Source organism: Xyrauchen texanus, chromosome 34, assembly GCF_025860055.1.
Source record: "Xyrauchen texanus isolate HMW12.3.18 chromosome 34, RBS_HiC_50CHRs, whole genome shotgun sequence".
Classification (NCBI taxonomy): domain Eukaryota; kingdom Metazoa; phylum Chordata; class Actinopteri; order Cypriniformes; family Catostomidae; genus Xyrauchen; species Xyrauchen texanus.
The window spans coordinates 5,135,725-5,152,819 of NC_068309.1; the positions used below are offsets into that span (position 1 = coordinate 5,135,725).

Here is a 17,095-nt window from a genome sequence, read left to right on the forward strand (position 1 = left end):
CTCGGACTACTGTCATTGTCATTGCGACTCCCCACCCTGCCTGTATTTCAGTAGATTGTCTGGAATGACACCCCTGGATACAGGGACACAAATCGTCATGCCTATTCACTCTACTTTACATTGAAAATAAAGCGGAATTTGTTTTACACAGGTTGATGCGTCATTAGTAGCCTACTGTAGCTAAATGCTACATTCATTCATTCATTCGCTGTAGATGAAAGTCTAAACTTAACTTACCATGTGTATTCAATGCTTCAGCTATACTTCTCTAGACGGAATCCTTTTTCCTGATGTCTTTGTGGAATTTGTGGGATTTATCGTAGAGAATTGAATGCCTTTGAACTTCGACAATCAGTTCCTCGTCGTCCATGTTTGATGATTAAATATTCATGACACGCAGAACTTCCATCCAATGAGATCTCTGTGTGGGCGGATCTGTCAGCCACGACGTCGCAGAAATAGGAACCGTTTCTAAATTAGAAACTTCGCGTGTCGCCGTCGCGTCTGGTTAGGACAAAAACTCTGATTAACATGGAAAAGATACCTTTTATCGCGCGTCGCGTGTAGTTAGGATACGGTGTTACTTGTATTGAACCCGGAATATTCCTTTAAAGCAGATCAAAGACTTTTTTTGGGTTTGTTTACATTTGAATTAACTAATATTCCATTGGCCCATTTGAACATTCCGTCAGTGGGATTTTTCTGATATTTGATCACCTGGTGTGTGAAAACCGAAAGTCCAATCCATTAGAAAAGACACTGCATGCTAAATCAGAACAGTCTGAAGGTCTGTGCCAAGTTTGGTAGCTGTAGCTTTAAAGATCTAGTAGGAGTTAGTGTTAGTATTTTTGTTGTTGTTGAACTAAACCAAGTTTGTAGAATAACAGTAATTTGGTCAGGACAAAATAATTATATAATGAGTAAATGTTTATACCAGTGGATTTCTGTTGAACATTAAGTGGGATACAGGTTTTTCATCCATTTAATCATTGCTGAAGTTTGCACAAGCTCACAGCTGATTAGTCCATGCTATCTGGATGTCATTTAAAACGTTCACGTCAACACTTCCAATGTAGACAGCTGTTTTGTGGCAAGCTGCATTAACGGACATGTCTGGTTTAAACAGGATGTTACTGTTCATCACAAATTGTTCATCTAATTGTTGTGTCTTATAGTATTTCTCCTCAAGAAAATAATGCGAAACATCCCCTGAGCTATGAAAGAACAACCTCTGAGCAAAAGCATTTCTCTCTGTCTGTTATACTGATCATATGAATTAAAAACACACACAAATGTGCAGATGTGCTAAATTACCAGAACTTGGTAACAGTCTGGTTTCATATTTAAATGTAAACTGACATTATCTCCATGGACTGCATTAAGAGGAAACCCAAGAACTCACATCCCTTCACCCAAACAGTGACATTCATTCCACATTTAACTCCAAGTTTGTCCCACAGATGCCTGGGTCCGAGTATATGTAATGCTGGCATTGGGATGGAGGACGTATAAGTCAACAATATTTTCTCAGAATAAAGGAAGTCAATCGACCAAACACAAAAAACTCAGATGTGAATGTTTACCTGGAGTGAACGAAGTGGAGAATATTCTGGACGAGTACAAAGATCAGCTCTTATAAACAACACAATGTGTTATATTTTAAAAATGTAAGCATGACCTCTTGTCAAACATGTCTGAAGGCCAGGTCGAAAGTTTTCATTCGTGGAGCTGATGATTTAGAGAGCTTTATTCCAACAGAGCGTCTGTGGATGCAGAATAGGTCAAACAACACAGGTAAATCACTATCAGTCGTCGCTAATCAGAACCAGCCCCAAACAGTGACATCATCCTTTTAGTGAGCTAATGGTCACACAGTATATTTGTGTGAGTGTGTGTGTCTATCTAGAATCCAGTAGGCCAGTAAACTGTTCACTGGATCTTCTTGCCTCATTGCGAAAAGGAAATGACCCGGTGTGTGTGTGCTTTGTATTTTATTGTGGATGTGTATAGTGGCACATACATAATGGCTTTCACAGAAAGTGAAGCAAAAACACTGATCATTTCCAGATGGTTGCTCTGTTCTGACTTGATTCTACCATTTAAAGCTTTCATCTCTCCGATAAAACGAATCTGAATCCAAAAAAACGGCACTTCAAAAACATCTGTAACTTTCAGATTATCTCACCACCTCCTGTTTGTTTTGTTGAGCACACTAAAACCAGCTTGAGGATTATTCTAGAAAATGCCTTTCCCATTTTGCAAAGGTGATTTTTTTAAGTAAATGTCCACAGGAGTTTCAACATTCTATTTGACAAAGTCTTTTAAGTGTTATTAAATTCACATTAAATACATAAATATTAATATATGTTGGGATTTAAAGGAATATTCCGGGATCAATACAAGTTCAGCTCAATCAACAGCATTTGTTGTATAATATTGATTACCACAAAAATTAGTTAAAGAAAAATGTATAGCCACAAGATGTGAACATTACACGTGTTTGACATGGCATGTTATACCTTTGCACTTCCATTTTAAGTGCCTCACTGTAACCATAATTTGTGGGTGGGATCATAGTTGCGTTGCCCCATCCAGCTCTCGTTGGATCCTCTCCTCGGCCACTAACGAGAGGAACGTCTGCACCTCATTTATTGACCACGGTGTGGTTTTGTGCACTGCCATTTCTTTTTTAAATTCGAAATTCACGTAAACAAATGATACTGCTATTGCTGTAGCTAACTTTAAAACTAGCGGGTTGATGTCCCGTGTCGCAAATCCAGTGATGCTGTTAATGACGATTCTCTCTGACCAATCAGTGATCTGCAGGGTTTTAACGTCACATTTAGCATCGGCTCGGCTCGCTTGGAATCTCGACCGAGGTGGTACTAAAAAAATTTCCAGGTTCTATCCACAGTGGAAAACCTCCAAAAAGCAAGGAGTCGAGTCGAGTCATACCGTGCAGTGGAAAAACCCCAAAAGTGTTTATTAGAAAGAGTTTATTGTTGATATATATGTTTATATCTTTCTCTCTCTCTCTCTCGATATTATATATATATATATATTATTGTATATTTTGAGAGGTTGTTCAAAAGGGGACTATACTGAAATTGTCAACCCCAAATATAAAATGTGTATATTTGTGTATAAAAAAATGTGTATAAAATGTGTATATATATATATATATATATAAAACTTACAATTTCAGTTTAGTCCCCTTTTGACCAACCTCTCAAAATATACAAAGATTATAAAAAGAGAAGACACTTACTCGTGCTTGCAGAGTTCAATTCCTGAAAGGAGTATGATGTCATTGGCATTGGGTTCTGTCTGGCATACCGGGCATTTTCCCAGTGCACCGACGCACTTTTGGGCCGATCACGGGCGGACTGTCCATCTGGAGAACCGAGTGGGTCGGCTGTGAAACGTGCCGAATGGGCAGCGCAATAAGCTATAATGAGCCGCCGCGTTATGCAGAACAGACCACAAAACAGCGCCACAATAGGGCCACAATAGGACCCCCGCTCAACATTTGGGCCAGTTGCTATGTAAATCCCAGACCGATTTTTCTTCCCAGTCAACCCCTGCCCCCATCCCCCTGGAATCTACGCCCTCACTCAGCATGTTAATCTGTGGCATTGGTTGTTTTAACGCCATGCCAGCTTCTATGGCTATTTCCATGGCGAGAAATGTATAAGCAATTCTGTAAAAGGTTTTTAAAATACATTTTTCCAAAAAACTCTAAAATTGCATTCGGTTTGATTTTGTTAAAGATTTCTTCCAGAGTGCTGACTGAGTAAGAAAGGTTTCTCACGGGGTTAAGAGCAGTACAGTCTAATAAAACATGTGTCAGGGATAATGGATTCTGGCAGATGTTGGTGAATCTTGTCCTAATATTAAAAACTTGTGTGTCGACCTGAGTGACCAATACGACAGCGGGTGTAGACAATCTGATCGCAGCGATTTGAAAACAGAGGGGAACTTCTTTTGCCAAAAATAGGGCTGATTTCATGGAGTTTGTTCATGATGCATTGATCCCACTCAGTTTGCCATTTGTTTTTAATTTATTATGGGTTTTAGGTCAGTGGGAGGTATTGAACACTTTTTGAAATCTGCTGATAAAGCCTCTTTTGCAGCAGTGTCTGTTCCTCGTTTCCTGGGATTCCACAGTGTCCAGGAACCCAACAGAAGCAGATACTGAAATTTTGGGCCTGCAAATCCAGCAGTTTGCCTAGAATATTTACAAGCATTGGGTGATCATTTTTTAAAGATGACATTGCTTGAAGACATGCTTTTGAATCTGAAATGATCAGAAAGTTTCTCTGTTGCACAGTCTTACATTTACATTTATGCATTTGGCAGACGCTTTTATCCAAAGCGACTTACAGTGCAATTATTACAGGGACAATCCCCCCCGGAGCAACCTGGAGTTAAGTGCCTTGCTCAAGGACACAATGGTGGTGGCTGTGGGGTTAGAACCTGTGAGCTTCTGATTAACAGCCCTGTGCTTTAGCCACTACGCCACCACCACACCACCACTCGCTATCGTCTTCGTCTTGATGAAGTCCAGTGCGAAGACGATAGCGTTTGCCTCTGCTGTAAAGATTGAGCTGTAATTGGGGATAGAAATTCCTTTTTTTTTGATGGTTGATCACAAATGCATATGATACATGATCCTCAGATTTTGATCCATCTGTATATATTGGGATATGTGATGGAAATATTTCTCTAATGAAAAGGAGTTGTTGTTGAAAGACATTTGGCTGGGTTTCAGATTTTTTTGTTTCTTGTTAAGTCTAAGATTATTTTTGTTTTTTTAAAGTTCCAGGGGGGATTATACAGAAGTGTATCTGTTCCAGTATGCTCAGATCTACTTTGAGATTTTGTAAATGTGGTTTGATCCGTAGTCCAAAAGGTCGGATATGTCTTGGTTTTTGTTCATATTGGCTTGAAGCAGGGGTTGAGAAAACAGGATTGTAGGCTGGGTTTTCTTTGTTGGTCTTCAGCTTTGTTGTATACTGTAGGGCTAGTTTGAGGCATCTGTTCTCCAGAGAAAGTTAATTTGCTTCTACATTCAAACTTTGAATTGGCGATGTCCTAAATGCCCCAAAAGCGCCGTGCCTGCGAGACATGAGTGAGAGTAAATGACAAAACAAACTGACAAACTCACCGGAGCCATGACTGTACCTCTAAAATAACACATAGTAAAGGTTAGTAATAGTTATTCATTGTTGAAGTCATTAAATATACACAAATGTTAACGAGGTATACCAATTTTGTAGAATGACTATTGTTATATAACTCCCTCAGATGGGCCTATAACTAGTCAACAAATAATTAGGAACAATAAAAGAACTGTTCAAAACAAACAAACAAACTCTCTGTATTCCTTCAGTCAAATGAATATTTAAATTAATCCAGTTCAGTGAAAATCAATTAATAAAATAAAACACTGACTCATTCTAAATAGCTTTTAGCATCTACTAGTTCATATTAATGCCACGAATGACCGGAAAATGGTTTTATCATAGTCATTCAGAACCACTTTAAGTCCGACTAATTCACTTCCTGTGAATTCAGGTTAATGGATTTTAAGGTCGTGAAGAATAATTTCATGGGGTGTGAAATGTTAAAACATAACATTTGAGGTAAAGATTTAAGTCAATGTGCTATTAAAGATAACACTCAATCACTAACAAACAAATACTGAAGTATGAAAATACTAAGTTGTGAAGTTAAAATAAAACTGAAACGAAACAAGAGAGACAAAGGAATGAAAATAGTGGATTCCAGTGGAAATCTTTTTTACTGTCAATAAGTATCAAATTAACAAGAGGTCAAAAAATGTGTTATTTATATATATGTATTTATTAAACAAATACATGAAGATGAAAGCCTAAAAAAGTTATTCGTAATTTTGTTGAAGGGGTCAAAATAAAAATTTTCACCTATGATTTTGGAGCAAAACTACAGGTCAAAAAATAACCTTAGAAAAGTTGGCTGCGTCATGATTTTATTTTTACACAGAGATTGGCAGGTCTATTACTAAAATCTATTGACTTCATCACCACTTGTTGCATTATATGCCAAAGGTGTGTGCCCAAATATGGGGAAAAAAACACTTTTTTGTGTTGTTTTACCAAAGTTGGAGTGCCAATAGCTCCAGACGTATTAAAGATATCTTAATATCCTTTTAGATTCTAGTTCAGAACAAACTTTCCTTTTAGTATCGTCATATTTAAGGCCCTATATGTTAAAATACTAACGAGATGGGGCTCTCAATATGGCTTAAATCAGTGTTTCCCAACCACTGATTTAAGAATGTGAATTAACAAAAGTGTGCCGTGGAAAATTATCAAATTCCACAAAATAAATAAATGCAAAAAAATTTTTAATTACAAATATTTTCAAACCATAATCTGTCACTTTTGTGATTGTGAAGAGCAATGATTATTGTGCAGAAGTGAGTGATATTTATATGTGTAAAGGGTCATCACATGACTCGAGTCAGCGCTGCAGAACACATTGAAGTCTATGAAGTGAGTGATATTTATATGTGTAAAGGGTCATCACATGACTCACGTCAGCGCTGCAGAACACATTGAAGTCTATGAAGTGAGTGATATTTATACGGGTAAAGGGTCATCACATGACTCGCGTCAGCGCTGCAGAACACATTGAAGTCTATGAAGTGAGTGATATTTATACGTGTAAAGGGTCATCACATGTCTCGCGTCAGCGCTGCAGAACACATTGAAGTCTATGAAGTGAGTGATATTTATACGTGTAAAGGGTCATCACATGACTCGGCGTCAGCTTGCAGAACACATTGAAGTCTATGAAGTATGTGATATTTATACGGGTAAAGGGTCATCACATGTCTCGCATCAGCGCTGCAGAACACATTGAAGTCTATGAAGTGAGTGATATTTATACGTGTAAAGGGTCATCACATGACTCGCGTCAGCGCTGCAGAACACATTGAAGTCTATGAAGTATGTGATATTTATACGGGTAAAGGGTCATCACATGACTCGCATCAGCGCTGCAGAACCCATTGAAGTCTATGAAGTATGTGATATTTATACATGTAAAGGGTCATCACATGACTCGCTTCAGCGCTGCAGAACACATTGAAGTCTATGAAGTGAGTGATATTTATACATGTAAAGGGTCATCACGACTCGCGTCAGCGCTGCAGAACACATTGAAGTCTATGAAGTGAGTGATATTTATACGGGTAAATGGTCATCACATGACTCGCATCAGCGCTGCAGAACACATTGAAGTCTATGAAGTATGTGATATTTATACGTGTAAAGGGTCATCACATGACTCGCTTCAGCGCTGCAGAACACATTGAAGTCTATGAAGTGAGTGATATTTATACGGTTAAAGGGTCATCACATGACTCGCTTCAGCGCTGCAGAACACATTGAAGTCTATGAAGTGAGTGATATTTATACGGTTAAAGGGTCATCACATGACTCAGCTTCAGCCTGCAGAACACATTGAAGTCTATGAAGTGAGTGATATTTATACGTGTAAAGGGTCATCACATGACTCAGCGTCAGCTGCAGAACACATTGAAGTCTATGAAGTGAGTGATATTTATACGTGTAAAGGGTCATCACATGACTCGCTTCAGCGCTGCAGAACACATTGAAGTCTATGAAGTGAGTGATATTTATACGTGTAAAGGGTCATCACATGACTCGCTTCAGCGCTGCAGAACACATTGAAGTCTATGAAGTGAGTGATATTTATACGTGTAAAGGGTCATCACATGACTCGCGCTCAGCCTGCAGAACACATTGAAGTCTATGAAGTGAGTGATATTTATACGCGTAAAGGGTCATCACATGACTCACGCTCAGCTGCAGAACACATTGAAGTCTATGAAGTGAGTGATATTTATACGTGTAAAGGGTCATCACATGACTCACGTCAGCGCTGCAGAACACATTGAAGTCTATGAAGTGAGTGATATTTATACGTGTAAAGGGTCATCACATGACTCGCGTCAGCGCTGCAGAACACATTGAAGTCTATGAAGTGAGTGATATTTATACGTGTAAAGGGTCATCACATGACTCACGTCAGCTTGCAGAACACATTGAAGTCTATGAAGTGAGTGATATTTATACGTGTAAAGGGTCATCACATGACTCACGCCAGCTGCAGAACACATTGAAGTCTATGAAGTGAGTGATATTTATACGTGTAAAGGGTCATCACATGACTCACGCCAGCTGCAGAACACATTGAAGTCTATGAAGTGAGTGATATTTATACGTGTAAAGGGTCATCACATGATTCACGCCAGCCTGCAGAACACATTGAAGTCTATGAAGTGAGTGATATTTATACGTGTAAAGGGTCATCACATGACTCGCGTCAGCCTGCAGAACACATTGAAGTCTATGAAGTGAGTGATATTTATACATGTAAAGGGTCATCACATGACTCGCATCAGCGCTGCAGAACACATTGAAGTCTATGAAGTGAGTGATATTTATACGTGTAAAGGGTCATCACATGACTCGCGTCAGCGCTGCAGAACACATTGAAGTCTATGAAGTGAGTGATATTTATACATGTTAATGGTCATCACATGACTCGCGTCAGCGCTGCAGAATACATTGAAGTCTATGAAGTGACGTCATACTTTTTCACACACACGTTTCTGCTTCACCAATAATGTCTTTGAGATACTAAGCAACAAGAAATATTTAAAAACGGTCCAAATTTGTGAAGAGACATTGAACGTCTCATCATTACTTTTAAATAAATTTTACCTTATCGTTTACGAATATCAGAGACCCCAGTTATTGAACTGATTTAAATTCATCAAGAAAACACTTCTAAACATAAACGAGTCATTTTATTACTTTCTGCTCTCAAAGCAACTGCAAGCTTTTTCTCTCTTCCAAATACATGTTTTCATTGTTTATTGTGCACAACTCCCACTTATTAACGTGGCAAACTCGTAAAATCGCCCCTCTATGACGCTTTATGCGACTCTTGTCATGTGGAGGGCAATGCGGCGCTTGACGCGGGGTTCAGACTCCAAAACCAAATTAAAACTGCCATGAGAAGTCGTCTGTCCGAGGCAAAGACACAAAATCTAATGACAATCATCTCAGCATCACTCTCCTTGATGCGTTTGATTACGCACCGGCGAGTATATGTCGATGCGGACGAGGAGGAAGGTTTGAGTTGTCGATTTAGTTCTGTTCAAAATTACGGACGATGAAAGTCTAGCACAATGTGTTTTAGTTTTTTTTTTTGCATAGCTGAATTTCAAACATTACAAGTAAACGCCACTAAGACGAACAGAAAACATGGACAAGTTCTTGAAAAGGAAAAATATTGACAATGGTTAGCCTGCGAGGGATAGCGGTGTGCCGTAGAATTTTTTAGTTGTAAAAAGTGTGCCGTGGCAGAAAAAATGTTGGGAAACACCGGCTTAAATGAAAAACCAAATGTTTCTATCTTTCTTAAGAAAAAATGTGGTTGATTTGACATGGAATAACCCGATAACCTTGTACAAATGAGACCATGATTTTATCACAGTATATGTTCAAAAACATCCTAACACAATAGACTTTTTTATACTAGTGAAACTACAGAAATGCTTTTTAAGAAATACATTTTCCCCAAGGCCTGCATCACTTTGGTCCTCTATTTAAACCTTGAATCCCCCTCCCTGTGTGTTAAAATTGAGTTTGGTGATGTCTAGATTCTCAGACGTGAGTTCACCTTTAAAAGTCATCTCAAATGACGTACACTTACAGAGTAGGCCAGGAGCATCGTGTCTGCATTATAGACACACACACACGCATCTACAACATCAGGACTTTTGCATTCTTGTGCCAAAAGTGTGTTTGTGATATTAAAGCTGTACCAGGAGACTTAATAATTCCAAAACTCTTACACACGTGTGGGTGAATGCTGTATGCGGCTGAGTGTTTTACGCTTGTGGGAGATGAATAGCCACATGTGTGTGCTCAGCAGAGGTGTGTGTGCTGTATCCCACTGTTATATGACATTTCCTGTTGCCCAATAAAGAGACAAATGGCAAAAACCACAACACTTTTGTAAACAGATATACACATGCACAAACACTATGTGTCTATGCGTGTTCTTCCAAACGTTGCTAAATTATTTTTTCCGTATTTTTTATTTTTTTGTGCAAATGTTGAATAATTGGAAACAGCTGTTTTATTCCGATGAGAGAAGAGGAGAACGTGCAAGCACAGAACATGTGATGCTTCTCTGTACTTTGTCAACACATGCTTGAGGGGGTGTGTTTTTCAGGGTACATTAATATGCAAGTAGCTTTTGGACAGTACACAAACGTGCGTTTACAGGGAAGCTGGACGTGTGTGCAGTCCAATACATACATTTTTGACTATAAGGTTTGTGACAGTGTTGGGTAAGTTACTCTAAAGAAGTAATTAATTACTAACTACTAATTACATCTACAATCTAATTAGTTTACTGTACTAATTACTCTGTCTGAAAAGTAATTGCATTACTTATTACTAATTACTTTTTAAAACCTTTATCATCCTCGACCAGATGAAATCTGTCAATTAGAAATACTTTAAAATACATTATATAAAATCAAATCAATTATTCATGAACTGGCCAAAGAATTTAAGGGGGCAGCGTTAAATTAGAAAACATTTTACATTATACATTTTAACATTAGACTTTAGACTATAGACTATTGTTCTATAGTCTATACTGTATTTAACACAATTATATCAGAAGTAACTGTAATTAAATTACTGAAAAATTAAAAGTAATCCCTTACTTTACTTTTTTTTTCAATGAAAAGTAATTTAATTACGGTAATTAATTATCTGGTTCTTGAGTTGGCTATATGCTACTTTGATGATGAAAAACTGTATGATGTTAAATGATAGATTCTTCAGGTCATTGTATTGGTTTCTGGGTTCTTGAAACATCAATACATTGAAGGTTTTCTAAAGATCTCTTTAAAGTATCCCAGTATGATTTATTGTGTTTATACATATTAAAAAGCTAAAACATAGTAACCTTAAAGTTACTGAGATATGGCCCATGTGACAATTTCCTCAGGTGACAACTTGCCCCATTCACCCCTTTAACATGATCTCCCCACATATCAGTAATACCTCCATAAATACTCAATTAATATCTGTTTTGGGGTGCTTCATTTACCACTTTGATGCACCTCAGTCAAGTCTTTGCAGCCATAGCCTATTTTCTTTTGTTGTTGTTGAAAGAATCAGATTTCTACTAACAGTCATTCAGACCCATTCTGCCCAAGATTTACTGAAAGATTAGCTCAAGAATTTGATACTTTTTACACCACCAAGAACTGTTTGTAATATTGTTTTGTACTGCAGTGCATGACTACATGTGTGCTAAAGTACTGAGCCATTGAATCAGCCATGCAATCTTTCCAAAACCCCATACACCGAGCAGAAGTGTCAGTAGCAAAATAGCGCCCTCAACTGGCAACTGTTATGAAAAGCATGGTATAAAACTAGCATTAAGCCTCGATATTTCACAGCCAGGCAACTATTTTCTATGGACTTGGAGGTGTCCTTCTAGACACATCCTGATACAATTGGCATGAAAGTACAGCTCCAATCTACTTGAATGAGGAAAGACCGAAATCTCCAAAATGGTTGACAAGATCACAATCAAATAACATATTTCAAATCAGCTGTACTATCTGAAAACGATGGTATCATAAATTGTGCCTGTTCATCTCAGATCACACTTTGTTAACTGACAGGCAAGGTCTTTATCTAAAAGGTGATTGGCTGTCTTACCTGTAAGACGGGGCTTCCTTTCCTATATCCGCCATATTGGCAGTTCCAATTCCTCCCATTTATTTGAAAACTAGTGGTCCATCTTGGGCTCTGCTAAAAACTTCAGCCTCAAAATATCATGCTTACATACCACAACACTTCACAACTGTTGAATAGCTGATCATACACTCAATAGTGAATTTTACTTTACTTCAGTAAATTTTTTTAACCTCTAAATTAAAGTTGAGCTCTTTTGACAATACCGTTCCCTACTGTCAATAGACTGCAACAGTCTAATTCCAGAAGTAAAAATTCCATTACTTTTTGCCATAGACTAATTGATTTTCAGTGATAACTTGTAAACCTTTTAAGGCAGACTTACTGTAAACTCTGAGGTTGTTTAGCAATGATATATGCCTTTGTAGAAGCCACCAATCCACGTATATTTTAACTTAATTGTTTTAAAAGTGTTTAATAGCAGAATGCTTGGTGAAAAACTACATTTCCCACGGTCCAGCAGTGAAACAAAGCCTGTGCCCACTTCCATTATGCAGTGAATGACACAATCTAGTCAGTCTCCCTACACATATGTATATTGCAATATTTACAGTAAAGCCAAAACATATGCTTTCTATACTTATCAATGACTCTATTCCCATCGCTTATTTTTATCAGATTACATCATGCACAATGGATTGTAGTTCATCCCCTCATCCAAAGACTTTTTTGCTTCAAATCATAGTTTGTAATGTTGGGATTCCCCTTAGAGCTGGTGGGTTCAGTTCATGGAACTCTTTTATAAAGAGCCTTTGGAATTTCTGTGGGAAAATTACTTCCGGAACCCAGATGGCTGAAAGTTGGGAAAGCACTGTTGTGCTCCATTACCTCAGAAAATAATTCCAATTTCCCAGTTTCTTCAAAATTATAACATTGCTGAATATTTTCACATGCTTGGCTTCCATTGTAACTCAAAAGGTTTAAACAGCTGAAGATATTGAAGAAAAAAAATAATCCGTAACTAAACTAATCCATATTAACAATAGTATTGGTAGGTTCTCCTCCAGTTCATAGTCGGACTGCATATTTTAAGCAAATTTGGTTTCCAAATGGCTTGAAGTGAGATTTAATAGGTTAAAAAGCACAATTTTCCAGCTTAAAGTTGACAGTTCATAAAAGAGGCATTCAGTCAAGACATTTGAAACGTAACTTTTATTGGAAACACAGTTTATGAGGAGCTGGATGCAGCTACTGCTGCCCGACGGGGCTTGGGCACGGTTCCCTCACGGAATCCATTTCTGAAACCGAGAAAACATGCTTTAGCAAACAAAAAGACAGAAAAAAATAACTAAATGGCATCTTGTGACATTTTTTAGCTTCATTTTGCATTCAGCAACACTAGAGACTAAAATTCAAAAACACTTAACATGCCTGATTATTGGTCATGTCCCTCCAAACTAGTGTTTTAAATCTGTTGCTGTGAGCACAACGGCACAAGAGTAATGAAAACTGATTCCTAACAGATGTCAGTGTACATATCTCAGGCTTACCTCAGTATTAAATTATATTCACTGGATAGTCATTTGTTCAGACATTTATTTTTATGACATCATTGGTAAGCCTAGATTGCTTATCTGACCTGACGACAACCTCATTTTTGGTAAATATAGTTGTGCAAAACTGATGATTGGGGCTCCCAAGAACATCTCTAGCAACTAGTGGTGTAATATGGCAACAAACTAAACTAACTCCTGTCCACCGTTTTGACCTTTCCCTTAATCAAATGGTAAAGACTGGAACCAGCAAAACATCAGATTTCCAGGGAACCACAAAGTTTTGATGAAAGAACCCAAAAACTCACACTCACTGTCATCTGAACCAGTGTCAAAGTGAAACACGAGAGCAACCCAGGGTGTGTGCGATAAAGACTGAATGGCGCTCGATAAAATAGTTTTGATATTTTAAACTTCAGTATTCAATATTTTGTAGCAAACATCATTTTAAATAAAAATGATTATCTTTTAATGTACCATGAATAATTGCGATTAATCACAAAATGATTTCAAGGAATATTAGAATAGCTCCACTCTTTTGGTCCATACAATGTATGTGAATGAGTGCCAATATTTTGAAGCTCCAAAAATGACACAAATCAGCATAAAAGTAATCCATAAAACACCAATGGTTAAATCCATGTCTTCAGAAGAGATATGATAGGTGTGGGTGAGAAACAGATCAAAATTTAAGTCAATATTTTCTATAAAATCTCCTCCCTGCTCAGTAAATCTCCACTTTAACTTTCTTCCTGTGATTCACATTCATGCATATGCCCCCTACTGGCCATCAAGAAGAATTTCTAGCAAAAATGGACTTTAATATTGATCTGTTTTACACCCAAATCTATCATATCACTTCTGAAGAGATGGATTTAACCACTGGAGTCATATGGATTACTTTTATGCTGCCTATATATGCTTATTGGAGCTTACATTTTGGCACCCATTCACTTGCCTACTTATGGACCTACTGAGCTGAGATATTATACAAATCTTCATTTGTGTTCTGCAGAACAAAGTCATACACATCTGAGATGGCATGAGGGTGATTAAATGAGAATTTTTGGGTGAAATTCCTTAAATTAATGAACATTTTTGTGGCTATCCGTTTTGCTACAGCAATCGTGAATATGTGTTCACGATTCACATCAGAGTAACAACGCCGTTTTGAACTACATATAATAAGTGTTTGCAGACAAAAACGTCTCATTCTCCGTTTTGGTGATCGTTAAGAATTGGCATGCTTGTGGTAATTAAAATGCATCTTACTTAGGCTGAAACGTACTTGATTTCTGTCACAAGTCCCATCTGGGTTTGTTTTGTACAACACATAGCATTAAAAGTGTAAAGACCTGGGTACACTTTCAAATGACGAGAACACTCAGCGTCTGCGTACAGTAGTAAGCGAGCCTGTCAACGTATACCCTATTTAACCGTTTACGTGCACACACACAGGTGGTTGGCACATGCATGCTACGACTGCTATGAGACACGGACACTCTCTTCAGGAGTTTAGATCCATAAAGATGTCATATTCATTCAGACTCAAGTTATACAAATGCAGGTACCTCCAGACCTCCTCACATGTTCTCTTGACATGCATGGGAAGCATTCTGAAGCATTTTGCTGCATCTCCACAAGGATAAAACCACATGTACACAAACAACATATGACCTGGTGACTGCAATGCATGTTAACTCACCTGAACCTACGGAACACGACCTTCATGTGCCTCATACGGCCGGTTCCTGTGGTGCTGCGTCTCTTGGCCTTAGCGCTCCAGTTGTCTACAAATACACAATGATTACACCATTAATATACAAATGAAAGCAGCCAATGAATAAGCTCAGACCAGCACCACGCTCAATCACCAGCCTGTCCATAAACACTGCTCTAGGCTTACCTCAGAGTAAAACTAATATCACTGGACAGTCATTTGTTCAGACATTTATATTTGGACATCACTGGTAAGCTTCGATATGGTAGATAGAACACAGATGCTGGTATAATCCATATACAAACTGTCGTAGACCACATACAGACTAAAGCATGGTCCATCACAAGTGTGCATTGGGATACTCACACTTTCTCTTGCGCTTGGCTGGGTAGCCACACTTGCCGCAGGTGGACTTCTGCAGGTGATATGCCTTGGATCCACAGCGACGGCACAGTGTGTGCGTCTTATTACGGCGCTTGCCGAAAGATGACGTACCCTTCGTCTGGAAAACAACACAGGAAACTTAACCCTTGTGCGACATTCAGGACATTTTTATACTTTTCATTTTGCTCTCACTTTGGCTGCCAAAACGGCAAAATTTCAACCTCAGTTCCTATAATACACGTGAACACAAAAATGTCCCCATTGAAACGGCAATATTTTAGCCCAGTGCCATTAAAGCATAACATCTTTGATATTATGCTTTCATTGCAGAGCCCTGGCTTAAATTTCTTTTATATATATTTTCCACCAGATGGCACCATTTTTCTCATGATTAGCCTATGGAGCAAATTCATGCTCTCCCCCCCCCCCATTTCCTGAATTATATTATTTTTTGTATTATATAATTGTATTATAATGCAGGCCAATTTAATAAATGTTTCAGCTAAAATTGTATGTGTGTGTGTATTGATGTCAGAGTGTGTTGTGTGTGTAAAAAAAAAACACTGGCATTATCTAAGCAGGCATTTAAATGGTTAATATCCTGCAAATATGAATATTTGGTAGTTATAAGGACTGATGTTAAAAAAAAAAATGAAAGTGGAAAATAATATATGTATTTTTATGGCAGTTTTTTTTAAACTGACATTTTTGTCCTCCAAGGACCTGGTGTAACTTTTTATTTTTATTTAATTGATGCACAAGGGGTAGTAATTCAGTATGTGACGTTTAGACATGCTCCCTAGATAGGTAGCTCACTAGGTTTTGAGCCGCAGTTAGCGTGTTTACAGATAGATACAATATGAACTCATGCAACGTTAATACGCCATTAGTAATACTTTTCAGGCAAAAGTCTGGTCTGACACAGACAGGTCTTTAAACCTTTACGTAAACTAAAACGTGGTTATTTAAACGCTAACAGGCTCGTTACGGATGCTCACCGTGTCAGTACGGAAAGGCTATTTGACATGCTAACGGACAAAATCAAACTACAACTCTTATCATCGCTGACATAATGGATGATACCGAATTCTGGATATGAGTTCGTGTGATATTATGAACAGTTGTGTGATAAAAATGCCCCTTTAAACTGATGTTAGGGGATTTTGAAGGGGAGCGCTTTGGAACTCACCATCTTTCCTTAGAGTTGAATCGAAAGAGACCGGAACAGGCGCGAGTGTAACACTAAAAAAGCACCGGCGCTCTTCCGGTGTGACAAACAAATGCTTCCCACTAGACTGCGGACTTTATTCACACATGAACATTTATTACTTGAACAACAACAAAGAAACAATAGAAAAAGAAGCATTAATAATATGTATCTCCAAAGATAGCCTACAGTAAGAAAATAATCAAAAGGGCAATGATAATAAAACATTTATGCGATACCAAAAATTTTGAAATATTCAACAGTCGATATAGCATTTCATTCTTGGTTAATTTAAAGGGATAGTTCACCCAAAAATGAATATTCTCTCATAATTTAATCATCCTCATTCCATCCCAGATGTGTATGTCTGTCTAATTTTCAGCAGATCACAATGTTATATTTTTTCAATAATATTTCAGCTCTGTAT

General features: G+C 37.9%; 1 protein-coding gene and 2 non-coding genes across 3 annotated transcripts; all 3 read right to left on the minus strand.

The window, feature by feature from the left end:
* Window positions 1-12,999: 12,999 nt before the first annotated feature.
* On the minus strand, window positions 13,000-16,711 carry rpl37 (ribosomal protein L37). Its single transcript, XM_052104384.1, has 4 exons — window positions 16,651-16,711; window positions 15,444-15,579; window positions 15,063-15,147; window positions 13,000-13,102 (listed from the first exon to the last, which is right to left on the minus strand). The coding sequence occupies exons 1-4, from the start codon at window positions 16,651-16,653 to the stop codon at window positions 13,033-13,035; spliced, it is 294 nt and encodes a 97-aa protein (XP_051960344.1). The 5' UTR covers window positions 16,654-16,711; the 3' UTR covers window positions 13,000-13,032.
* On the minus strand, window positions 13,348-13,426 carry LOC127628294 (small nucleolar RNA SNORD72). Its single transcript, XR_007968645.1, has one exon. It is a non-coding gene; the product is annotated as a small nucleolar RNA SNORD72 (small nucleolar RNA).
* LOC127628295 (small nucleolar RNA SNORD72) lies at window positions 15,257-15,334 on the minus strand. The gene has a single exon (XR_007968646.1). It is a non-coding gene; the product is annotated as a small nucleolar RNA SNORD72 (small nucleolar RNA).
* Window positions 16,712-17,095: the final 384 nt, after the last annotated feature.

What these genes read in the sequence shown, in the direction of transcription:
- rpl37 (XM_052104384.1), bottom strand. An exon ending in AGCCAAGCGCAAGAGAAAGT is followed by an intron (nt 15,148 to 15,443) that starts GTGAGTATCCCA and finishes GTGTATTTGTAG; the next exon opens with ACAACTGGAGCGCTAAGGCC. An exon ending in GTCGTGTTCCGTAGGTTCAG is followed by an intron (nt 13,103 to 15,062) that starts GTGAGTTAACAT and finishes TCTCGGTTTCAG; the next exon opens with AAATGGATTCCGTGAGGGAA.